The 25633-nt window shown below is 44.7% G+C and overlaps 1 protein-coding gene across 5 annotated transcripts in view; it reads left to right on the top strand.

Annotated features, from left to right (window-relative positions):
- The window catches only part of FGF12 (fibroblast growth factor 12), a 227701-nt gene that overhangs the window by 133642 nt on the left and 68426 nt on the right, over positions 1–25633 (top strand). For all 5 annotated transcript variants that reach the window (XM_056358896.1, XM_056358897.1, XM_056358898.1 and 2 more), the window contains 2 exons: positions 14125–14235; positions 22279–22382. In XM_056358896.1, coding sequence (XP_056214871.1) covers positions 14125–14235; positions 22279–22382 — 215 coding nt within the window. The remainder of the gene's footprint in view (positions 1–14124; positions 14236–22278; positions 22383–25633) is intronic.

Here is a 25633-nt window from a genome sequence, read left to right as displayed (position 1 = left end):
ATTCAGCTGGATGTGCCCTGACACCTGTCAGACACCTCTGCTGTCCTATGCTCATTTCAGAATGTCCTGGCTAAAGGTGACAGAGGGACATAGCCACAGGCTTGGAGGCAAGGTGGTGGCTTGAGCCCTGAGCCCTTCCTGACTTGAGGGATGTGCTGATGGCTGGTTGCTGGCATGATGGGGAAGACCGGTTCCATGCAGCAGGTCCAGGCATTAATGCTCTCTGCCCTTTCCCCATGGAGTGGGCTGGGCTGTGAGGTGAGGGTTAATGCTCGAAACAGCAGCAGCACTGAATGGGGTTTCACAGCTCTGCTTCTGCATCTGCTCTGTGGCTTTTGGGTTGTCCCTTTCCCACAGTGTCATGGGGAGATGACTGCGCTGCTGTGCCTGGGGTCCTGCTAAGGAGGTGCTGTGTGTGGTTGTGCTGCTCTTGACAGAGCTTTAAGCTGGGAGGAGTATTGAGCTCTTGTGCAGACCCTGGCTCTGGTCAGGGCAAGGAGGGAGGCAGCAGTAGTGGCTCCTCTCTCTTCTCGGTATCATGTGCATCTGTTGTGCCTGAAGTTGTGTGTGGGAGGAAGGGGGGATTCTGTCCAAGGGACATCTCCTTCAGAGTCTGACTTGCATCAGTGCCCCCTTCTTCAGCCTTACTAAGTACAAGGGTGAACTAATTCTGTTTTGGATGGTCCTTGACACAGTCATGTTCCCAAAGAGAAACCCTCAGCTGGTGACCTGTGGCGCTTCTCTGTTCAGAGGGTAGGCAGCCGTGGTTGAAGGAGGTGAGCAGTTACGCTGCTGCCTGCCTGTGCTCCCCGTCTTTCATTCTGAGGCCTTTTCAGTGCAATAGTTCATGTTTGGAGTGCTTGACTCCATCAATAGATGTCTGAAAAGGGGAGATGTGAAATGGCTGGTTGTTTCCAAGGGTGCGGGCTGGATTTCAGGAGGAAGCTCCAGGGCTAGATACAGCCGCTACAGTGATGGAGAGCACAGAGCTTCTCCCCCATCCCACAGCAGCATCCACAGAGCACGTTGTGCAGAGCTCTTTTCCTGTGGCATTCCTGTCTCACCTTCCCTCCAGCAGCGTGCTCTGTTAAGGGGGTGTGTTACATCCAGTGAACAGCTACATGCTGTGAACTGGCAAAATATCCACAGAGAGGCAATATAATTCTGTTGCTTCTTCCTCTTTCCCAGCTGAAGGCTGATTGCGCTCATGATAAAGATAAAAAAACCCTGTAACGTTCCTTACTTGAAATATTTAAGCATTTTGGATTGAAATGAAGGAAGAAAAGAGTCAGGTCTTGAGGTTAATAGAACATGCTCAATTAATTGGTATTTATCTAGAACAGGATAGTTTGCAGTCCCCTCCTCTTGCTGTCTGCACAGATAGTTTCTTTGCTTAGCAGTTGCCACCCATATTGCCTGAACTGCCAAAGAAATACACTTCCTTCATTCCCCAAAGTAAAACTAATTGTAAAAGGTCAAGCAGTATGGGACTGCTGCAAGTGAAGCCAGGCTGCAAAAAGCCAGTACACGTCTTCCAGAAAATCCAAAAGCAGTAGAAATTAGCAAAAAGACACAGTGATTTTGGCTTCCAGGGACCAGCTCAGAGTTTGGAAGCACACAGCAGTTGCTGAAGGATGCTCCCTGGGGATCTTGGAGCCACCGGGCTGCAGGAGATGTAGGGATCAGACATTGGCAGGTGAGGGGCTTGGACCATCCACCCACTCCCACTCCTGTAAGTGGATCTGGATCTGAATTGCTGGCTGCTTGCACCCTCTGCCTCAGCTATCGATCTGCAGCCGTCCATGCGGGCATCCTCTGGTGACCAACCTCATGCTCTTGTGGGGATTTTCTGTGACAGTGGCTAAAAGGGCTGGCAGAGCATGCAAAATAACCACCAGTTCTCTGCTGACTTTTTATACTTCGGTTTTATGCTCTTCAGCACGGAGTCTACCTGCTGGCTAACTCATAGCATCATTATTTTTATATTTATAAACATTTGTTTTGGCTTTTATTTCATTTCCTTCTGTACCACTTCTACCTTGTCCGCTTCTGTAAATATTTCTATTTTTCTTTCTGTTTCTTCACAAACACAGCTCTAATTTCCATTGAATATATTTTAGGGTTTAGAGCTAGGGCCTGATAGCAGCTCCTGAATGATTAGAAATCACCAGGTGAAGTTTGAGAGCTCCTGAACTCCAAGCTCTCAGGCAGCGAGGGCTGGGCAGGCTCCTGGGCAGCTGGAGGAGCAGGAGCTGTGTTCGGAGACCTGTTTGAGAGGCAGATTTTCTGTTTTCACTCCATCTGCACTGTGTCGTCCTGAGCACACGCATCCCTGGGGAGGGAGCTCGCTGTTTACAGCTTTCTCCTGAGATGGCAGTGGGGTGGCTGGTGAGCCTGCCTGTCTCACTGGAGTCCTCAGGGCTGTCTGACATCAGGAATGAGGTGTTTGTAGTGAGATAGGAACCAGGAAACACCGTCCTTATTTAAAACAGAGTTTTACGTGGAATGAGGCAGATGATAGCTTTCTCACATCACGAGTGTTTTATTAAGGTTGAAGGAAATCTCTGGCTCAGGTGGAAAATTAAAATCATTCTGCAGGTAAAAAAAAGGTGTATTTTCACAAAGCAAAAGGAAAGAAGAGAACTTTGAGTCACATGGTGGGTTTTGGCCATTTTTAGCATGATTTTGCTCTTTGAAGTATAGTATTTCAAACCAGAGTGGCACAAGCAGCACATTTTCTTTATACATTTGGGTATTGTGTAAGATTTGTTGAAATTTAGTAACATTATAATTTTGGGTCAAAAAATGCTTGCAAATGGCTACAGGAATGCTTAAGCTGCTTTAGTGCAGTAAGCAAAAAGAATCTTATAATACAACCTGATTGATTCAAGCTTTTAATTTTTCCACATCGCAGGCTCATTACCTATTAAATAAAGAAGTCTCACACCTCTTACCCCTTTGGAAAATGCTGCGGGAGTGCATGAGGGATACTGAAGCAAAAGGGGGTATTATTGCCTGGTGTTATTAAACGCTTGCAGAGTGACACTGGGACCCAAATTTTACCCTGCATTGCCATCCAGTGATGATCCAGAGCTGTTCTGTGAGCTGGTGTTGGTAGGACCAAGTACTGTCCCCCAAGACCAGCATCATCTTTGATTAATTTCTGCTCAGTGCTTGTTGATAGCATGTTCCATCCATTTTCTATTTTAATGAATTTACTTTTCTAGACATGCGGAGTGGAGTGGAAGATTGATGTAGTTGTTTCTGTAGTGCGTTTTGTTTGTGTGAGGGACTTCTCGGCATTTCTGCAGTATTTCAGGCCTGTTGGATTGATGGGGAAAGCGGAGAGATTTAGCGTCTGAGAATAGTACAAATTACAGTGCCATGGCAGGCGTGAACAGCAGGGATGGCATCTGCTCATGTCAGGGCTATTAGTGATCTGGTGCCTTGCGTGGCGCATTTCAAGGTGAGGGGAGCTGGGGACTCTGTCGTAGAGCCCTTCAAAAACTCGGGGTGCAGAAGTGTGAGAATGTCACCGAGTTGTGGTCACCTAGCAGCAAGGCTGAAGGGACCCCCAAGGCTGACTAGTTCAACCACAGCCCTGAGCTGATAATCGACGTACATTCCCCAGACAGATGTTTTTTAACCTGTTCTTTACATCCTCCCATGGATCAAGTACTAGGTAGAAAGAGTCTCCTAATATTCAAACCAAATCTTTCTAGGAAACCAGGGAGAAATTTGCTTAATTGACAGTGAAGTAGTTTTATGTTGCACATTGGAGTCAACAAAACAGAACACAGCCTTTCTAACTGCTCAAGTGGCAAAGTGCTGCCACAAGACTGCCCAGGATTTCTGACCCATCAGACAAGTCCCTAGGATGTGTCTGGGCGAAGCGTGGCCCTGTAGGAAACCCTCTCCTCCTCCATCCCTGTTTGGAGGGCGAGGGGTGCTGCAAGCATGGGGAGGGGGCAGTTATTTTTCTACTTCTCCCTCCTGCCAGCTCCAGGCAGCACAGCACAGCAAGCAGCAGCTCCAGGCATCATCCTCCCAGCCTGCCTTTCCACCTCACTTGGACGTAGTGTAGCTGTGGCCACTTCTTTGCTGGTATGAGCTTTTGGCTCCATCATCCCTCAACCCATAAGTTCTTCAGGGTGGGGGTCCACATTTGCTAAATTTTCATGCGGCATTTGAGCTCTCATTGCTGGTATGGGGAAGGGCTAGATTTTACTCCCCATGTTTCCCCTTTGCAGCTGCCTTTGCCCAGGAGCTGCCACAGCTTGTGGGGGCCAGAAGGATGCCCCCATAAAGGAGTACATGCTCAGTTGCTTCATGGAGCCACATCTGCACCCAAAAGAAATGCACCGTGTGACTGTGGGCTCACACATAATATTTATGCTATCCTCTGTTTCACTCTGGGTGAATATGCTGTAATTTTGGCTAATTACACAATATGTCAGGAATAATTGCAGGGTGTTCCTCAAAATAAATAATATATCTTGTGTGCTCTGCTATCTATACTTACAAGCATGCTTTCACCTTCAGTAGCCAAGGCATTGACTGTGCCGGAAAATGACAGGTTAGGAGCTGTAGCTACAACTTCTTTTCCATTAAACTTCTAATATTTTTTTTAATTCCCTTACTTGAAAAAGCTCACCCTGCATAAATTCTGGAACAGCCCTGCATATCTCCTTAATGCTTTGTGTTCTTGTCAGGCTTTGTTTTTTTCCTCATTGGAGCTCAAGTCAATACAGGTGTAGAAGATTGCTCTTTAAAAAGGAAATGTTTTGAAATTTTGACTGCTGGTAAAACACACTGGATCAACAGAGCAACACAAACAGTGTCCTGGGGAGGCAAACAGAAACCCAGGAGTGTAGCTGTATGAAGAATTGATTTTTTAGTTCTCTGGCTAAATTAAAGAAGTTATGGGGAGGAGGGGGTTCAGATTCAATGCAATATTCCATTCTGCTTGAAATGAAACTTTGGCTTTCATCTCCAGCTCTTTTAACATATTTTGGTTGGTTTTTTTTTTCATTATATTCTACCAAACAAAATGTCTAGTAAGAAAAAATCAGAACTTATACTCTTTTCAGATCTTCCCCCTGCGCACCCCCACCCACCCCCCACCCCCTTAATGAGATGGAGTTTGTGTATAGCTTCAGCTGCTCTTACTCTGACTTTTTTAGCAAAATATTCAGCTAGACAGTTTCACCCAGAGGTCAGCAATGCTGTGCCAAAATATCTGGTGGCAGTTAGGCCATCAGTCCTTGCCATCCCATTGCTTTCACCTGTGGTGGTCTTTGGGGACCTCTTTTGGCCCTGCAGTGCCAGAGATGGCCTGCTTGTCCTTAGTTTGTGTGCAGAGTGGCTAGCTCATGCATCACATACATCAGTTTGGTATTTGCTTTCTAGGCAAGACTCATCCAAGACTTTGGACCTCTTTATCCTTGAGCCTTGGACCTTAGGTGGCTGTCATATGGGATCCAGAGCTTGGAAAGCGAGTAAGCTGCAGGGTGACTTCTATAAGTCCTAACATACATAGGCTCCTAGAAAAAGGGTGGCCTGGGAGATATATTTAGCAGTGGTTGCATGTTGCACCCCCCATTTTCAGTGCTTTATGTGACTCCTTTCTCTGCCCCTTACCTCAGACTTGTATTAACATCTGCATAAAGCTGATTCCCTTATTATTATGGGAGGGCCTGCATAAATGCCAGTGCTGTGCAGCGACATCCTTTCCACCTACTCTACAAGTGCGAAATAAAGACTTCCTTGGAGGGACTCATCTTTGTAAGAGCAAAGCGGGTGCAGAGCTTTGCATATGCCTGCTCCTCGGTAGAGGGGTGCAGGCAGCTAGCTGTGCTCTGTGCTGGAGGGCTAATTACTATTCCTCCTTGCAGGCATCAGGACAGGAAAGGAAGTCACTTCTCGGGATGCTCTTTTTGCCTACAAGGTGCCACTCTGCTCTAGTGAATCACTGACAGTGACAGGAGGCGATTGCTTTGATGGATGCTGTCATCAGCTTGAGCCCATCATCCCTCTGAGTTAGGGAAATGTCATTTTTGGAAGCTTGTCCTTCAAACGCAGAGGCCATCCCTGTCAGCACAGCCTGTTATTTCATGTAATGTGTCCTGGAAACATCAATTGTCTCTCTGTAGTTATTAGCCCTGGGTGGAGATTCACACTTGAGATGAGTAAATACACAAGTGTGCCATGCAGCCCTATTGTCTCAGAGTAATTTTCTTCTCAAAATAAATTCCCTGTAATTGGAGGGTGCCACTAACCCTGTAATCACGTTCAACTGGAGCTGGGCATGGCCTTCATTCTGCATCATCAGGAAAGGAGCTGGGATCAACTGTTCAGTATCCCTGGAGTCACAGACCTCAGGAATAAATCTTAGCATCAGTCAGTCAGCCTGTTTACATCTCTCCATCCTACTCACAGGCTGGGTGATGTGCCTGTGTGTTACGCTGAATGGCTGTATCTAAATTGAAGGGGTTTGTGGCAGCTTTGCAAGGTGGGGTTCAATGCCTGGCTTTGCTGCGGAGCCCTTCCTAATGCTTGGGCAGCTGCTGTTCCCCACGGTGATGTGACCTCTGCACAGGCAGCCTGAGGAGGCATCCAAATGCAAATGCCCACCCACCCACACTGCTCACCTCCCTCTGCAGTTCATTTGCCCTCTCCCTGCCTGTTATTCAGGATGCTACAGGCTTTGTTGCCCAGTCCATCCAGGCTACCTGCTTGTGGGCTTCCTCGAGGCAGAGCATGTCCTTCTGCTCTGAACAGTGTTGCTGAGTTTAGCCACAGAAGCCGTGGAACACGTTTTGTGGGGCTGGGAAACATCCTTCTTGCCTCTATGTGCTTTTCTGCATGCAGTGAGTCCCGTGGGAGCTGAAAATGCTCAGCACTTTGCAGCAGGATTTCCTGCCTTTGCACCCAGTTGGAGTGTCCCCCAGGGTCACCACATGTGGCTCAGGAGGCTTCAGCCTGCTTCATGCAGAGTCCCTGCAGGTGCAGTCACAGACACCCATGCGCAGTGTCTGCTGACGGCTCATGCTCTGCCATAGCCACAGCTTGGAAGAGTTGGGCAGGGTGTTTGGTTGGGGGAAACACACCCCTGGTCTTCAAGGGCAGCACATCTTGGTGCAGCTACAAGTGCTGTTATTCCTGATCTTCCCAGTCTGGGTGGATTCAGTGAATTATTGTAGTGAATTGAGCTATTAAACTTATGCCGACAACAATGCACTTAACTGGGGACAGCCACTTGCTTCATCTTAACTCCAGACACCCTGGAGAACTTAGCAGGTCCTGGCTGAGAAAAAAAGCCAACATTTTTCTCCCTCAGCTTTTCATCTTCTCTTTCTCCCTGAGTTCTGTGTTGATGCCTGTCACCATAGTAATCTTCACGGAGGTCACCAGTGCATTTTTGTGCTGAGTTAATACAAGCCTTCATTAATACTGTACTTCTGAAGGAGGGATTTTAGTGCCTTTGTCTGCATGTGTTTGCAGTATTTAGCTTATTGAGTATTCTGGAACCCATCCTTTTCAGGGGAGAGGAACTGTAGTTTCTGCAGTGGCACTTTAAACGTGGAGTTAATCTAAGTAAATTAGGAGCAGTTTATGCTCTGACTTGAATGCTGGTTTTGGTGCGTTAAGGATTTGAGTGCTGGTTGGGTGAGTCATAAATCAACCTCCCATTATGACAGCTGCAGCCTGAATGGGGGAAAATAAGAATAATGAAATGTGTAAATTCCAGGCTAAAATGTTTAATTGCAATAAACAAATGTTTAAAGAACGTTTAGGTGAAATATGCTCCTGGGATGTATTACAGTTCCCATGTCTGCAGTCACATCCTCACCAAAACCGTTGCACAGGCCCAGAGGAGAGTCAGCAGTATGCCCAGCCATGGTTCACGTCAGGGCTGGAGACACACTCTCCCTTTGCAGACCAGTGTCCTTAGCAGGTACCAGAGGGAATGTTTTGGGAGCCTGCCACTGGCATCCCTGGCAGCCTTGCTAAGACTGGGCAGAGGCATTGAGTCACAGTGTGTCCTGCTGCAGAAAAAGAGAACAACCAAACAGGCAAGTCTCCTGTTGAAATCATGCAGTAGGAACATTCCTTCTACCTTGTTGCAGGTTGCTGAATATAAAATGGCCACTTGCTGTCAACGCCAAAAGCCTCAAGAGTTTAATGCCACAGCCAGCACAGTGCACTGCTGGCACCCAGCACAGTAACATCTTGAGTGGATTTAAAAGCAGTTCTGCACCAGCAACCTCAAGCAGAGGGCTGCCTCCCAACCAGAGCATCACTATGAGTTGTAAGAATCCTTGGAGCCAGTGGCTCAAACCCCTGGAAGATCACTAAGCCCTTCCTCTTTTCAAGAGGTTGTTGAAAAGCAGCTTCTCTGAGATCCCTACTGTTAACTCAAAGTTCAGATTAAGGCGACTGCTGTCGGTAGGGTCTTGTTGAGTCTCTTTAGATTTTCCGGCCCCAGGAGAAGTGGGGTTTGGCTTGCTGCAGCCTCAGGTATTGCTGTAACAAGAGGTGTTCTGTGAACTGCAAGAAATGAGGCCATGGCAGACTGCCTTCCACAATGGAGTCTCAACTGGAAATCAGCGTTGTGCCCTATTCCTTGGCTCTCCAGAGCTCAGGCTGGATTCAATTGAGCTGCCCTACAGTGCTTCATAGCATGTAAGGTTCCTTTACCCAGGTCTTTATGCTGCTGCTTTGGTGATGGGAATAAGCAAGAATTAGCATCCTCAGTGGGGCTTTGCTAAATGCAGGGCTGGTATATAACCTCATAGTTCCTCTCTGCCTTAAGGGGAATTATTCTGCTTGTGTGTTCTCCATTTTCCAGTTAATGGGGTGAGTTCTGTATTTACCTTAAATAGTAGAACTAAAAGAAAAGGTCAATAAAGAGCTAGCGCTATTTCTGGTAAGAGGCATTTCTGCCAGCATCCCTGTCAGAGCTGTTGCTCTTTTCCCCACAGCACACAGCAAATACCTTCAGCAGTGCCTGTGGTTTGAGGGTGAGGAATGTTGAATCTGCAGAGTAGCTGATTGGGACATGATCCCCCAGCCTTCTGTAAGCACACCCCTGGAGATCAAACAATGTGTGAGCACCCTGCAACCGTCATGTCCTTGGCAAGCCCCCGGAGAGTGAAAATCACTGTATAGCTGTACAATAAGGCAGGAAGCAAAGCAGCTGATGGTGAACTGAGATGACTTAAGGCTCAGCAGCAGAACAGCTGAAGTGAATAATGGCAGCATCACATTACCATTTAAGTAGAGACAAGGAGATTAACAGTCAGATCATGCTTTAGTTAGCCTCAGCTGTGTTAAAGGGCTCAGAAAGTTAAAAGCAGGGCAAGCAGAGTTGGTGAGTTTGGCCTGTGCAAAAGGGAGCAGGCAGGATGCCCTTCAGGGGACGTGCAGTGAGTTGGTCACTGGATGGCCATTCTAAGAAGGATTATTGCCTGAGAACAATGTCTTCACCCTAGGGAAAACCCCTAGTCTGGTAGATGCTGCAGGCCAGGAACGGAGCTATGGGTTAGCTCTTGCTCCCTGTTACCCTTATTGGTCTGTTCTGCGCTGTGGCTGTGCCCATTTGGGATGTTTCCTGGGCATGACCTTCTTATGCATCTTCTGGAAGCACCATGTTTGAAGAATTTGAACTCACTGTGTTTGAATAAGCAGAGGGTCTGCTGGGCTTTCTCCAGCACCCCTCAGCCCTGAACCGCTGTGTATGAGCAACTAGAACAGGATCTGTAAGTATTCTAAAGTATAACAGTATAACTTATAAAATAAGGGTAAAAATATTCCTTTGCATATTGCGTGGGAATCCTAATAGTATGCGGTCTGCACTGGGAATACATGCTGTGTGGAAATCTCTTGTGTTTAGTCGGCACTTTGGGATCAAGGCGATCAAACTTCTTTCTTAAATCTATTCTGAAGTACTTTGTGTGTTGTGGGAGATGCTAAGCTGGTGCTGAAGTTTTGTCCACATCGGTTCTATTTCTGCAGGGAAGACTGCTCCTACAGCAAAATAGAAGAGTGTACAGGGGAGCCTGAGTGGGAGGAACAGGTTTATCTCAAGTGTGTTTTGCAGTATTGCTCCTTTAAAAGCAAGAGAATCCAAGTCCCCCTTGTTACACAAGGATGAGGTTAAAGAGTTAGGTTTGACTTTGATTCCTGGTAAATTCTGTGAATTATAGAAAGAAAATGTTTGTGGCAGGGTTTGTGCTTATTTGTGCTGCATTTTTTCCTTTTGTTTTATGATTTGCTTCTTTCTCTTATTGATTGTGTCCTGGAGCAGTATCATTAAGGGAATTTTAGACAAATAAAAGTATGAATGTTGTGAGGTTTTTTATTCACCCCCCTGCTCCAGTAAGCAATGGCAATATCGCTTACTGGGAAGAGTTGTGTTCTCTCTCTTTTTTTTTTTTAACTGCAAAACTGAAAAGTTCTTAGTCTATTTTATTGTCTTTCTGCCTTTTGTTCTGACTTATGGGTGGCGGGACACCCGGATTTGACAAGGAGACCTACTGGTTTTGAGATTTTTCTACAGACAAGTTTTTAGCATGATTGCTGCCACGTAAGGGATAGCAATGCTGGAAGACTGTGATAAAATTGCTCTGTAGATGGAAAGAAGTGATGTTAAAATATATGATATGACAAAAGTAGGGAGTCTCTTAAAAGTAATGTGCAGTTTTGCCCCAGGGCTAGCAGGAACAATCCTGTGCTGTGATTATAAGGTTCCCTCTTCAGGTAATAGTAACTCTGTCGTGAGCTTTGGGGAGAAAGATGGGTAAATCCTTGTTAAAAGCTGCCTTGACCTAAAATGTTGTCTGTAGGCCTCCAAGACACGCTGATTGCTGTATGAATGACAAATCCCAATATCCCACTTTATGCCCAGACCTGAGACCAGAGGTTCCCTGGTTGGAAGCAGCTACTCCACCGGCTGTTGCCTCCAGCATAGCTGTTTGTGTTTGAGCTGGTACCTCTGCAGTCAGTGGAGAGATGCAGGTGGTTTCAGGACCCTGTGGACCTGGCCAGACTTGCCTGTTGATTTTTAGGATGCAGAGGGAGCCCAGATCGGGTGTAGAGATAGCTGTACTAGGTGAGGCAAGTCACCCATTGCCCAGGCAGCTCGCTAACCCTCCTGGGCTGTGCTCTGTTTAAAGAGAAGTCGGTGCTGCTTGGGCCTGTCTCTGTGCTGCTTTAGTATTTAGTTCAGGTAGGTGCCCAAAGGTGCAGCTGCCCACTGGTGCTTCTCTTCTGTAGAAAGAGACCCAAGGAAATGCAGGAACTGGGGGAGGAGAGATCTGTATGTCTTCAAAGTGCTTTCCGACCCTTTGTTGTCTGGAGAAGACATTGTTTGTTGCTGCTGCAGGGCATCCTGAATGAGTTTGGGCAGCAGGGATGCTCCTGCAGAAGAGGATCTGTGCAGGGAGGAGAGACAGAAGCCCTGCTGCTGTCAAACTCTGTTAGAGCCGGGAGGAACGTTGGTGGGTTTGTGTACGGCTGAGAGCTCTCTGCTTCACTCCCTTGGAGTTTTACTTTGACTTTGGGCATGAGCCTCAAACTTCAGCAAAACCAGGTCAGGTCAGGAAAAAAAAGCCAATGTAAGATAAGATTTCTCCTCCAACCTGTCCCTAGGCGGGTATTGACTCAGAAAAGCTTGGGATTATGAAAAGGGCAGTTGTTAAAGCTTCAAGCAGACCTGACCATGTGTCTGTCAAATCAGTAACAGAAAGGGACCCTGGGGCTTTACCCTGTGTTTTTACTACAGTGACACTTAGACTTCTGATGCAACAGTGTGTTCATCTATAGCGAAGATGCAGGGGGACCTCAGGGGATCTTTAAAAATGACCAGAAGCTCCTAACGAGGAGCAGATTTGCTCTCTGTTTTACTTGGTAGGCTATTTACTAAAAGAGGGAGAGGTTTTCATGTTGTTCCAAAAAGATTTGCATGACTGAAATATAGTTTGCACCCCAAAGGAGGAGGAAGGGGCCCTCTATCCTGTAACTAGATCATCTGCCCAATAAGATGGGAACAAGGTCAGGGTTGTTTTGTATCTCCACTCCTTTTATTCTTGAGGGGCTTGAAGAAGAAGATCTCTCCCCTTCCCCAGCACACAGAAAGCCTCAGGCTGCAGAAGCATCTTCTAAATCTTTCCTGCTGGGAGCTCTTCCATTTTGTGTAAAGTACTTAAACATTAAAATTTAACCAGAGAGTAAAAATGAGGCTAAGACTCATTCAGGGACTCAGAGGTGTCTCATATCGGAGAGTGCCTATTAGTGCCTTTACTATTGTGGTATTGGATAAAAGGAAGGAAGGGGACAGGCTTGAGGAGGGCAGTGCAGTCATCTGTGTGTGAGAATACAGCTTTACATTTCTTCAAGCTTTGATGTGCTTGTTAGAACAGCAAGTTAAATCAAGCTTCTGCATTCAACAAAATAGGCGCTTCATTTTGGCGAGAAGAAAGCAACACTTAGCTCAATCTACGTCTCAATTTGACATATATTGGCTTTGACCGGTGTTAGCTCTTAGTAGATGGCCAGTACAACTGTACTTATTTACTGTCCCAGAGTTGAGTCTTGCTGGGAGAAAGCCTGCCTGCACTCTACAATGCTCTTGTTGCTATGAAATCACTTTTTTTAAGGCAGCATAGAAACCAGCTGATACGGATTTATTCAGTGGCTTTGTAGCTGTGAAATAGTACCTGACTCTGCCACAGCTGGTGGAGGGATTGCTAAAGCTGAAATCCTTTGCACCTGCAGCCTGTCTGCATCCAAGGTCCCTGGCTGCTGGGGGGGGCGGGGGTTGCCTGTGCAGAAGTGCAGGCTGTGAGAGTGCCATCCTCAGAGGGGAGTTGTACAGCATGATGCAAAATTGTTAAGAGATGGGGCTTCTAATGGAAGCACTTAACACACAACGTGACTGGAGTTATATAATGACTATGGCTTATTAAACAGCCTCACTAGAAGCATGAAAGATGGGAGGCTGACAAGATTTTGGTATGCTACACTGGATTTTTTCCTGTCTACTGAGCCAGCAATAACTAGGTCTTATTTACTTTTGGTGGGTGGTCACATAAAACTACAAACTTCTGTCACACAGGGAAGATCTCTGCTATCCAGCTAGTGTGTCTGTTCATGTGTAGCCAGCTAGCTTGCTTTCCAGAAGCAATGCCTGTGACAAATTGTAAGACTCGCATGATTAAAATTGAATTTATCATTGACCACTTAATTTGTGTATGATCGGTTGGATGACAGAGACAGGTGGTAATGCTGCAGATCTGTCATGTGAAGTTCAAATTGTTTCTCCCTTTTTTTTTTTCATTTTCTTCTTCAGCGCAGGTATAAAATGTTGCTGAGGCAATAGGGAAGCCTGTAGCCAGTCCATGGCTGGTGCATAATGTGCAGGGGAAAGGACCCTGCTAGAGGCAAGGAGTGATTCTCATCTACTGGAGTATATGGCATGTGTTTTGGGAAGAAGGAACATGCAGGATTTTAAAAGAGGCGTTTTAAGGTGCCCATAAATGCTTCAGAGGTCGGTTTTGGAGGTGTCTTGCATCTGTTCCTTTCAGGATTTTGCTCAGTCCCACACAGTTGGACTCATGCAGCCTGATTCAGCACTTGGTTACTTTGGTTTTACACCACTATAATACCAGTGATTTAAATAGATTTTCATTGGCATAAAACTGGAACTGCACAATAGTGAATCAACCATACAGAAAGCAAGGTAGTTGGCTTCACAGGCAGAATGAGAAACAATAAGCAAATTCTTTGCAACACTGCTAGCAAATACTCTTCTGAACAAGTGGCATATTCAGAATACACAAGCTGTTTAAAGACTTTTATTTGGTAGTAACTTTCAGTGAAGTTCCATAAATCTGTTTCTGCTGCACCAACTATGCATTGCATTTTACCTGCTCATCTGATCTCCATTTTATTTCCCTGTATGTCTATGTATATATGAATATTTTACAACCACGCTTGAAAGGAATCACAGAAGGCTGTCTTATCTGCCAAGCACTTCTACATTTACTCAGGGCTTAATGGGGGCCGAGCAAATTGGGTCTCTTGCTACTTGGTATATCTAATAATTATTATTATTTTTTGCAGAACCCCAGCTGAAAGGAATTGTGACAAGGTTATTCAGCCAGCAGGAATACTTCCTGCAGATGCACCCAGATGGTACAATTGATGGGACCAAGGATGAAAACAGCGACTACAGTAAGAAAAATTAGCCTGTTTTGTAACCCAATTACAGTCAAATGCATCACCTAGTGGGTCTCACTTGTGCAGCTTTTTTTGAAAAGATCAAATTAGGAAGAAGCCAGCTGTTTTCTGCACATTTTTTCTATCCATCTTTCCCCTTTAATTCTTGCCTGTATAACTTCATATGTTTCCTCTCTGGTCTTCTTCCCTCCTGCCCCGATTCTGTAACTGCCATCTGGGTGGGGTGGAGAATAAAACCCATGATTTGAATTGCTGCCAGAAGAGAAAGGAGATTATATTTATACACATGCCACGTGGGTAAAGGATATGGGGAATTCTCTCTCCAAGGAGAAGAGGAGAAAATTGTTTTCAATATTTTATCCTGAAAAATTCAGCAAGCATCAGGAATTTCCAGACTGGAGAAAACCAGCTGGTTTGCCAAAGTCTGGTGCTCTGAGGCTATTCTAAAGGTTGAGGGTATTGAGTGACCTTTCCAAAGGAGGTCATCTTTCAAAACCCTGTTCAAAGGGATTGGGTTCATGCTGTCCAGCAAAGGACAGCAAAGTGCAGCAAAGCCATGCAGGTTTAAAAATGATGTTCATGTGCAGGAGTCATACTGGTTTAAACAAATGCAAAACAGTGGCCAGCCTTCCTTTTGCAAAAGAAGTAGTTCTGTCAATACCAAAGCTCATAAAAACGTTTAAAACGGTGCAGGATATTTTCTACAGCATCTCTTCATTTCATAGGTGTCAGATTGATGCTTCTGAGCGAGCAGTAATAATCTCAGCTTCTTGGTGCTACAGACTGCATGAACTGAGTAAGACTTGACTTGTCATCCTGTGTTGGCTTGAAGCTCTGCATGCCACTGCTGAAGGGGCTTCATATCTAGTCCAGCATGGAAGGTGCCTTCCCAGTCATTAATAGAGATGAACAGCAGTTCATTTGTGTAGTAGGATTGATGGAAGCAAACTTGGTGTACTTTGTGATAAGAGGAACCTAGTTAATTTGGGGACAAATCTTACTCTAATTCAAAGAAGCTTGTGGCTGGATCAGAGGCATCTTTCCTTCAGGAAGGCAGAGCCTGGTCTGTAGGTGAGGGATGCCTGTAGTGGTGCAGCACATGTAGCAGGACACTGATGCTGTCCTGTGAAGGTGCACTTGGACAAGGGTTCAGGATGGCTGCAGCCCCACATCCATGGTGTTTGTCCCATCCCCAAGAAGCTGGCAGAGTGCTGTGGCAGGAGTTTTGTGTGTGGTGGGGCTGCTCTGCTGCAGCCAGCTTGGGGCTGGGGTCCACACATGAGAGAGGAGCGTTGGGAAGATGGCAACTGAAACTGCAGGAGGCTGGCAAAGCCCTTGTGAAATGACCTGAGAGGCTGCATTCATGAGAAACTTGGCCTGTAGCAGATGTGAGCATCAAGTTTCAGTCCCCTTTTTCATATGCTGGTGTTGAACAAATTAAATATCACAAATTGCAATGACATAGTTTCTAATTTACATTGGAGCAGGAGAATCTTTGGACCTACACACATACACATTTATACTCTGAAAGGCTGAGTAGATCTCTCCTACAAGAGGAGTCTGGCCTTGTGATTTTCTTGGGCAGACAGCAACACATGGGATGAGTTCAGTGCTGGGTTGTATTAGCTGCTTTTGTTTAAAGAAAAAAGACATAGGGTGTTCTCAATCTACAAAAAATCCCATTGGAGGCCTATTTGTCAACGACTTGGGAAGAGCTGCTAGAGATGACAGAGATTCATTAGCCTCAGTGAGGACTGAACAACAAAGTAATGGGCTTAAATGGAAGCAGAGATGAATTTAGGTAAACAGAAGAGGAGAATAAAATGTAAGAGCCGTTCCGCAGTATTTCAGGCTGGCAGGGGAGGTGGGCGAAGCTGCCACTGACTGCACCTCAGTGGGTGCAGGGGAACCTCCTGAGTTCCTGTGTCTGTGGTTGGGCCTCAGCTGCCCAAACAGCTCCCACTTATATATCCCTTAGAAATGTTAGAGAGCAGTTTGGCAAAGTGCTGAGTATTCATGAGCCACTTCCACTCAGTCGTCTTAATTGGAAATAGATGGGCTGAAGGACATTTCTAGAGTGTGAATTTATCTGGTGAGATGGCAGCCATGCCTTGGCAGCTTGGTGGGACAGGAGGCATCTAGCTGAAGTCTGCCAAGCCACTTGTTCAAAGTCGGGGCTAAATTGAAAAGTTTAGTGAATTTTTTTTGAAGAAGATTGAAGCCAATGAGTTCCCCATCTCCTGATCTCAGGATATATCAAAAGAGGAAAAAATCCAACCTGATAATATTTGGCTCATGAAAATTAAATGAGGAATGAGCTTTATTCAGTTTTGTTTAACTTCTTGCCACATGCTCTCCTTTATAAATCCTCAGTCTGAGTGAGTCAACATTTTGTATTATATGAAGCTTCCTGTTACAGCTTCAAAACAAAGTCACATTTTTCACTTTGGAAATGCCAATATAAAGCATACTGACCATTTTTCCCCCCTTTTCTTTTCCTCCATACATCTCAAATTTTGACCACAAAAAAGTCAAAATTCACTTGTCTAAGTGAAGATTCAAGTGAAGGCTTGAAGATTTACTTTACTGATATTTTCTATTTTAAAATATTTCTCCAGAAGATTTCTAACTAGCCACTTGGAAGTCTGTGTAGTATTCCTGTGCAAGGGCAAAACTCAAAGACTAGATAAATATTTCTTGTCCGTGGAGGCAGGTTGCTTAACTCGCATCCACTGGCAGACAAGGGTTATCTTGATGGCCATGGCAGGATCCTTCACGCCCTGGATGACAATTTATTTTCCATGCAGAAGCCATCTTAGCACAGCTAAATACTCAGTGAACACCGTGTTCCATACATTGCTCTGTTCTGTAGCCATACACTGATTATTCAAATTACTGTTATGAAAGGAAGCTTAATTTTCATGGAATATATTAGGTTGGCTTACTTTGGCAAAATAAACATTCAAAATGAGATACTACATGTCCCTCAGATATGTCTAATGCAATTAAAAGTTCTAATAAAAGTCCAGTTATTTATATAAGAGGAACTGCTAATATTTAAGCAATTTTTAAATTAATTATTTGGTGCCCATTTTGTGTGTGTGTTCTTGAGAGGCTGGTGACATTTATTTTCCACCTCCTGTCACTTAAAGAAAAAGGGGAAAAAAAACCCCCAAAACCAAAAAACAAACCCAGAAGCCAAGTTCTAATGGCATTTGAATAGGCAGCCAGCCAGCTCCCCGCGAAACAGTGTTTGGGACATCTGTTCCTTATACCATGCAGTTAAAGGCACGCCATCTTAATGTAAGCAAGAAGAAAGATTCTCTGCCTATTTGCATTGGGATACATGAAGAATTTTTTTTAATTGAAGTGTAGCTTCATGGTATGTGAGGTCCTTGTTTGTGTTCTTAGTAATGTTATACATGAACCTGAATTTGGGGCAGTATCTTTTTCTTCTGACCTCACTGATCTGAAATGGTCTTTCTGTTGTCAGTGCTTGCATCATTATTTCCTGGGCTAAGCAGGGAAACATGCCTTCTTTGTGAGAGGATCTGGACTTCTTTGCCAGCATAGTCCTGCTGAACATCTAAAAAGCCTCAGCAAAAGGACAGTACATAAAGGATAGGTCAACTGTGCCGAGCAGGTGTAAACAGCCCAGCATATCTAGGATATGGTTTGGGGCTTTTCAGCCAGAAAGAAAAAGATGAGTGAGGAAACCTCTGGAGGTTTCCAGCCCAACATCCTACTTGGATCTGGGTTATCTTCAGCTGCACAGAGCCTTGTCTAGTTGTTTCAGACTCCTCTAGGAATGAGCTATTCCATAGCTTCGTAACCTCTCTGATTCCTGTGCTGCACTATTCCCATTGTAGAGAATTTTCTTTATATCCAGTCATAATTTCTTTCTGAGGCTTTTGTCTAATGCCTCTTGTCCTTTTACTGTGTTCCTTTGAGAAAGGTCTGTCCCTGGCTCTCCATTCTTTGAGCTAAGAAAACCCAGTTCTCTCAGTTTCTTCTCTCATACGTGTTGTACCACAGCCTCTCAATCATCTTAGCAGCCTTCCTCACTCCTCTCAGGATCGTAAACCTCCCCATCTCGTGGTGCACAGAGACTGCTGTCACCTATTGCATCCTCCATTAGCTTGTCTTATGGCACAAACGTCTTGCTCCAGAACAAATCACTTGGTATAAATTAGTTTAGCTCCTCTGACTTACTGCTTAAATCAGCTGAGCATATGGACCATGTTATATATGGCCTGTCTTGCCTTACTCTTCCATTTATGTAAATAAGTTAGCCCAGACCCATAGCTAAGTATGCATTCACATTTTAAAAACATCTTATGCAGCTGATAAACTCAGATAATATAACTCACTGATATAACAGTGAACAACATACTCATGGCCAAAGGGTTTAGGACTGGAGTGTGCTAGAAATAGTATCATCAGTAAGCAGGGTCAGACATACATCTACTGATAGTTGAGAATGGTAAAATGTAATGAAGGAAAATAGACAGAAATATTTAATATCTTAATGTTTTCATTTCTGCCCATGAAGTAAAAGAGCCTGTCCGTTACATGCAGTTGCAGATGGCACAGAAAATTTACCATTTGCATTAGAGTTTTAAAAGCATTTGTTAAATTTTTTTCATATCAGCGTGCTCTACTTCCAGTTCTATTCTACCACAGCTAGTCCTCTTCCCTGTCACTAAATCTGCTGTTTCATGTTAACCAGATCATTTTTTTCCTGACAAAAAGAGACATCTTGCTTTTATGGTTGGTCAAGGGTTTTTCCCCTCACATGTTTACATTCTTACAGTAAAGCTTAAAGCTTTTAAATCTGTTCTAAAACAGGATTAAATAATTATTTAGAAGCATGGTAACAAACTTCAACTCCTTCAAAGGTATTTTAAGATTTAAGTGTAGAAACAACGCTGATAATTTACCAAGTTTTGATTGATCCAAACCACTTTTTTAATAGGGGAAGGCATTTGCTTCCTAAAACTTCTTTGGCTGTCAGTTACCAATGTCAGATGCATGTCCTTCTATTTGCCTGCCACTTGCTCCCCTGTTCTGCAGTATGTTGTGGGAGATGCTCTGCCCTGCCTAAAAGCCACGATTGTGGGTATTGCTACCATGGTCTGCAGCAGTGTCCCAGGGAGCTTAAGAACCAGCCCTGGTCTTGCTGCTGTAACTCCGAGCAAGACAGGATTGTTCCTGTGATCTGTTAGCATGTATAGGTGGAAAGAGAGAAATCTGGAGATATATGAGTGCTTCCAAGTGGAGCTTCTCATCTACTAATTCTGGGTATTATCACCTCACTGCCTAATGAATGCTTTGGATGGTCTGTCACGGGTTTTCTACGCAAGACAAATTGGCTGTAGGGAATGAATGATGATGCCCATTTTGTTTCATTATTAGCAGCAGTATGCTTCATTCTTCAGTGGGGTAAAAATTAGGGAAGGGCAATTGCTTATAAATAGCCTTGTTAATTGCAGAGGGTTTTAGACCTTCATGGTAGTGAGAAAGTGATGGAAATATAAGCTTGCTTTGGTTAGTGAGCTTTTTAATGGTAGAACTGTGCTATAATGCAGCTTTTTAATGCTGAGTAGCTACCCTGTGGTGTGTTTGTCTCGTCTGGGGACAGTGTCAGAGCAGCACTGTTCTAGACTCTAGTTGCTCACAGACCAATACCCAGGCTGGACTTCATTTGTCATATATATCTGTTGACATTCTCCTATGAAATCACAAATATAGGCACTGGCTTTGGTAAGACACAAGTCTTACAAAAGCATATGGTTTGATACGTTACTGAATATTGTGCCAAAAGCATGAGAAGGGGCTGAGAGTAGGTTTCTTTTCACCAGACTCAAGGTGCCTCCCGTTTAGGCAGCTCACCAAGGGGAGTCATCCAGTCGTCCTTGGGAACTGAGTGAGGAAAAAGAGCATTCATGTGAAACTGGGACTGATTAATCCCTTTTTGGAGACAACCCCAAAACCAGCTCAGCCAAGGCACCTGTTAAATATCTTGAGCAAAGTGGCTTCCTATCTCCCGTGCTTTTTCCAGATTTTACTTATGAGAAGCTATCCACCTCTGACCTTTAACCAAATCCACCAGAGTTCAGGTTGAATATAACCCATTTCCCGTTAAGTTTCATGCACCCTTTGGGCTCTGCTGCTTTCTTTAGAAATTGTGCAAATACTGGGAATTTGGTTCAGATTTTGTAGTCTGAACCCCTGGCTGCATGGAAAGAATCAAGCCACAGTTTCAGTTCTTCCCCCCTGCCCTTCTTTCCATATTGGCTATAAATATTTTTTTTTAATTTGGAAAGGAATCCAAACACACTTCTGTCTTCTTCCCTCTGCTAATTCACAGGCTGCATGAGGGAGGTTCTTGGGAAGCATCTTGTGGTGGAGTTAAATCCATGCATTACCTGGCACATGCACATCTAACCAGTTTCTTCAGGGCAGGAGGCTGATGTTGAGCTAGACTAGATTCTCTCTAGTTATACAAGGATTAACATTAACTTGGCCTGAGGAGCTTTAGAGTTTTGAATGGGCCACTTCAGCAAAAGCTGCTTTATCCTTCAAGGCTGACGTTAAATCAGCAGTGGTCCATCTTCTAGGGAAAGAGACACTGGGAGATGGCACAGAGAAGGAAGACACTTTCTCCTACAACCATTATGTGAAGACCCCTTTATGCTGTGCTTGCTCCAGTGTGATGTCAAGCATAAAACTTCATAAATCATCTATAAATAAGTCAGCTAGAGGATGATGTCATCAACAGTCAGCTGGAAAATAGGAATGCTCCACTGTGTGCTGTCACTCAGTCTTTCCCCTGCACTCTGCCCAGTCACAGGTCTCCCCTGAGTCAACTGGAACATCCCAAAACTCTTGAAGTTTCAAGCAGGCTTTTGAAAATAAGTGAGTGTGTTAAAGCAGTAAGAAATGCTTCATGAATGTGGAAGGGGCAATCTGACCTCATGACTAGGGAACCGGAAAAAGTACTCGTTTCAGAGCAGTTGTGCGGGAAGAGACCTAGAGTCAAGTATTCCCATTGTGTTTGTGCTCACGTTTCTGCTTGACCCTGCTTGACCATATCCTGAGCTCCTTGGGACCAGGTCTATTAGCTTTTTGTAAGTGGAAGCACAAGGAGCCCTACAACACCTGGATACTCTCATCCTATAAATCTCAGTGGAAACAAAGCCATGGTTGACTATCAATGCTGACAGTCCTCTCCCCTTTGAGCCTGTTCTTTTAGAAATGCAGTAATTGCCTTGACAGTACATTAATGTATATGCTCATGGGAAAGGTATATGAGATACAGGGTCTACTTAGAATCAAGCAATAAAATAATTAATTGGGAGGAAGTGGTTGCAATGCTTTAATCAATAAGACTGCAGTAAAATTGTGTATTGAAAGGTCTTGCCCTCTTCCATCCTATATAGTGCTGCTTCTGAATGAGGAGCAGCGCTCAGGTCCTGGAGTGGAGTGCTATCTTTTTCTGACTCTTTCTTCATTCCTTTGACAGCAAGAGATCACATGGTCAGACACACAGTTAAGAAAATTTGCATTCTTCTGGCTGTGTTTGCTGTCTGTATGCTCTTTTTGTACATGGCGAATGCAAGAAAGTGTGACTAGGTTTAAATCTGTTTCAGGGTGAACTAAACTTAAGTTGTGTTGTTCTTTGCCATGGGCAAAGACATGTACATGCGCAGTCACCACAGATCAACTGGCCCACAGAAAGCCATTGAGATGCACTAGCTTGAGTGCACACACGAGCCCTTGGCATTGCAAAGGCAGTGATCAGACTGATGGTGTGTTAAGGCTTCTGGGAGGCAGCCAAATTCAGTACTTTTAACCATTTTCTTTTAACATTGGCCCCACAGCTGCAGACCTTTCCTGTAGCTGGAAGCAGGACTTTTGATTCTAGCTCAATATCTTTGGTTAAAGTTCAGGAGTGGGGTGGGCTGACCCTGGGGCAAAAAGCAGCAGTGGTCACACAGGGTGATGTTTCCATAACCTTTGCTTTTCTTTCTGCAGCCCTTTTCAATCTAATTCCTGTGGGTCTTCGTGTGGTGGCAATCCAAGGGGTGAAGGCAGGTCTGTACGTTGCCATGAACGCTGAGGGATATCTCTACAGCTCAGTAAGTACTTTGCACTGTGGGGTCTTGGAGTGGTTTGGTTTTGAGGGAGGAGACTGCATTGGGATTTGAAGCTTTTTCTGAAGATGGTCATGTATTGGCAAACCTTTAAAAGCAGGAATGGGGGGAGCTGCTGCAAGGGCATGCAGTATTCACTTTAAAGTGTCTCCATGGAGATTCATGGCAATATCTCCTGACCTGTGAAGACAGACACTGTGTGCCTTTGAGTAGTTACTTAATGTAGGTCACGTTGTAGAGGAGATTGTGTGGTTGGCTGGTTATATTCTGGTTTCACATTTGTGAAATGGCATGGACTGAATGGAATTGCTTCTGAATTGTGCCTAGATAACTGATCCTAGGTGGTGCCCCAATGGTTCATACTCTGCTTCTGACTGCAAAGTAAATCCTCAGCAATATCCTGACTTTATTCAAATGGTTCTGGACTATTCTGTTGGCAGAATTTCCTTGTATTTGTGTGGTCTTTTTAATGCACATGAAAGTGAGGCATTTTTTACTGACTAATTCCCCTATAACTTTCTTGGATGGCATGAAAGGGCATGAGGTTATTCATAAGATTCTCATTTGAAGTAAGTAATTGATTTTCACAGTGAATAATTGATTCAGTGATTTATTAAATATGGCAGGCCTTTGCCAGAATTTTTTATGCTTCAAATAACTTTGCTCTAGTTCTGCATAGTAAAATGTGATAGTTAATAATACACTTCTCATTTCTGTAGTTATATCTTTAAAGTGTACAGCTGAGATTCTAATCTCATCAGCCTTTGTGTAAATTTACAGTGCAGTGATTCTGCTCATCTAGACATTTACTTTGCTTTACAAGCATACATGAGAATGGAGGTAGGACCACTGAAAGGACAACAGTTTGAGTTGCTTGTGTGTGCAATTTTTCTGAACTCTTACAGTCTATCTTTGTCTTGCTCACATGGTTGGGATTTCCCCCGTTCCCTTGGGAGGTAACAAAGGTCTGTCTCCCCAGCGGCAGGGTGGAAAACAGCAAGTGGGTATGTTAGTATGCCTGGCGAGATAGGTCTCAAAACTGGCTGCTTGTCAAGAAAAGACAGAGAGATCAATCTGGATCTCTGTGGATGCCAGACACTTCCTGTTCTTTCATAGCCCAGTAAACATAAATGACTGCTTCTAAATAAATTACATTGGTTTACTAACAATGAAAACTTCCTCTTTTTGTAAAGCTATCAGAGTCCTAAAGGTAATAGCAAGTGTGGTGTGGTACTGCATTACTGTGCATGCTTCCCTCTAGGCACATAGTCGGGGGTCAGGACTGATGTTTTGCCCTGTCTGTGCAGTGCAGGGCATAAAGTGTCTGAGTCTGGTGCTGAGGCTCCTTGTAGCACTGGTGCCCCATGAAATGAGGACTGCAGAAGAGCAGTGTGTCACAGCCACGTCCTGTCCAGAGGGGTTTTTTGAGCAATGAGAGGTCAGCATTTTCTGAGCAAGTAGTGCAAGGGGAGGGAAAGGTGTGGGGGTCAGGCAAGAGAAGAACTGGAGAGTTGGGAATGTGATGTTTGACAGCTGAGAAATTAGAGACAAGGCAGAGAAGAAAATTATCTCTTGCTAGCAGTTGTGAGATGATACAAAGGGTGGGAGGGACATACCAAGAGATGGTGGGCAGCAGGACCGTGTGTCCAGGAAATTTATTAGCTAGTCATACAAAGTGCCCTAAAAGGCACCAGATCATACATGCATTTGAATGAGGATGGTTTACTGGGGCCTGCTTATTCCCAGCAAGTGTAAATGTCTTAAGCAGGAAGGTTAATCACGGAAAGCTAAAGATACACCATGGTGGCTGGTGGCTAATGAAGTGGACCTCATTACGTGCTGCGGTTTGATGGCATTCAGCTCTCTGTGAACTAATAAGAGTTAAAGTGTTAATTTCATCAATGTGATCCAAGGTTTCTGCTTGCAGTAAGTGGATGCTACTGGAACATCTCTACCCCAGGGAGATGGAACTAGCTGGACGCTACTTCCTTCTTGTATTGACTGCTGGCTCTGTCTTACAACAGTAAATCAATGAATTCACTGTGCTTTGGAGCAGACCCCAAGGCAAGAAACAAGAACATTTGTGGATAAAGCCTACTAGGAGCAGGCAGTATGGGCCAAGCCACACATAGCTTCAAAGACAAGGGATGAGACCAGGCTCCTGTAAAAGAACTGGGTATGGCTGAGAAGAGCTCAGCCTGTTCAAGCAGTCTCTTTTGGATGCTGCAACTTTCCTTGTGGGGCCAGGATCCCACTCCAAGGCAACATTTGGTACAGCTGTGTCAGTCTTGAAGACAGTGCTGGGGAATTGCTTTGGCAAGACTTGATAGTCTGTTCCTCTCTGGGGTGAGCAGGGCCCTCGGCCATGCTGCCTGGGCTTGATTGCTGCCCACACCAAAGGACACATTGTCCCTGTTCCTTTGCTTAGCAGAGCCGAAACTACAGCTTTGCTCTGTCTCAAGCCAATCTCCATTGGTGCTGTGCATGTACCTATTTTTTTCATTAGCTTTTTCTGAGGGATTTCTGAAAAAAATGGGTCAATAATCCTCATAGGTATTGTTCACTCATGCAGATTAATTGATAAATGAACTTTCTCTGCTGCTTGGCTGCCTGCAGTCTGTCCCAGGCCTAGACTTGCTAGCACTTTATGACACCCTCAAGCCCAGGACTGCTTTCACATAACATGCAACTGTCCAGGGAAATGTGTGTGGTCTTTTTTCCTCCTGAGTGCAGATTGTGGCTGTAACTAAACACGTTGTCGCTGTGGGTTTGCTTTGGTTTTGTTTGGTAAAGGTTTTTTTGATGATATTTAATCTGTGTGTGTCAGCTGAGACCTTGGCTGACATCCTCTGCCCTGGATCAAACCAGAGGCTATTATCAGCCTGGTCTGAGATGGTTTGTGCCAGCTCCTTCTGAGTTTGGGCCAACAAGCTCTTGAATTAATAGGTTTCGAATAACCAGCCCTTTGAAGAAGGCCTCCTAGTGTTCATCAGCACAAAAGCAGGGCTGAGTGGGGTCCTCTGAAGCTGAAATTAGTGGTAAGGATGTTTGCAGACATGTGCAAGGCCCTGCTGTCTGCTTGGCCACATTCATAACTTGAGCAATGAGTTTCCTCATCTCTTCTCTTCAGTTAGGGATGGGCAGGAACAGTGTGGAGTTAGGTTGCTGGATTTAAGCCAACTACAGATCCCCAGCCAGCCTGAGAGGCCTAAATGCATTAGATACCAAAGCCTCTT

This window comes from Falco biarmicus, chromosome 13 (assembly GCF_023638135.1).
Source record: "Falco biarmicus isolate bFalBia1 chromosome 13, bFalBia1.pri, whole genome shotgun sequence".
Taxonomy (NCBI): domain Eukaryota; kingdom Metazoa; phylum Chordata; class Aves; order Falconiformes; family Falconidae; genus Falco; species Falco biarmicus.
The sequence above is the reverse complement of the archived record's forward strand: the minus strand, read 5'-3'. Positions and strand labels throughout refer to the sequence as shown.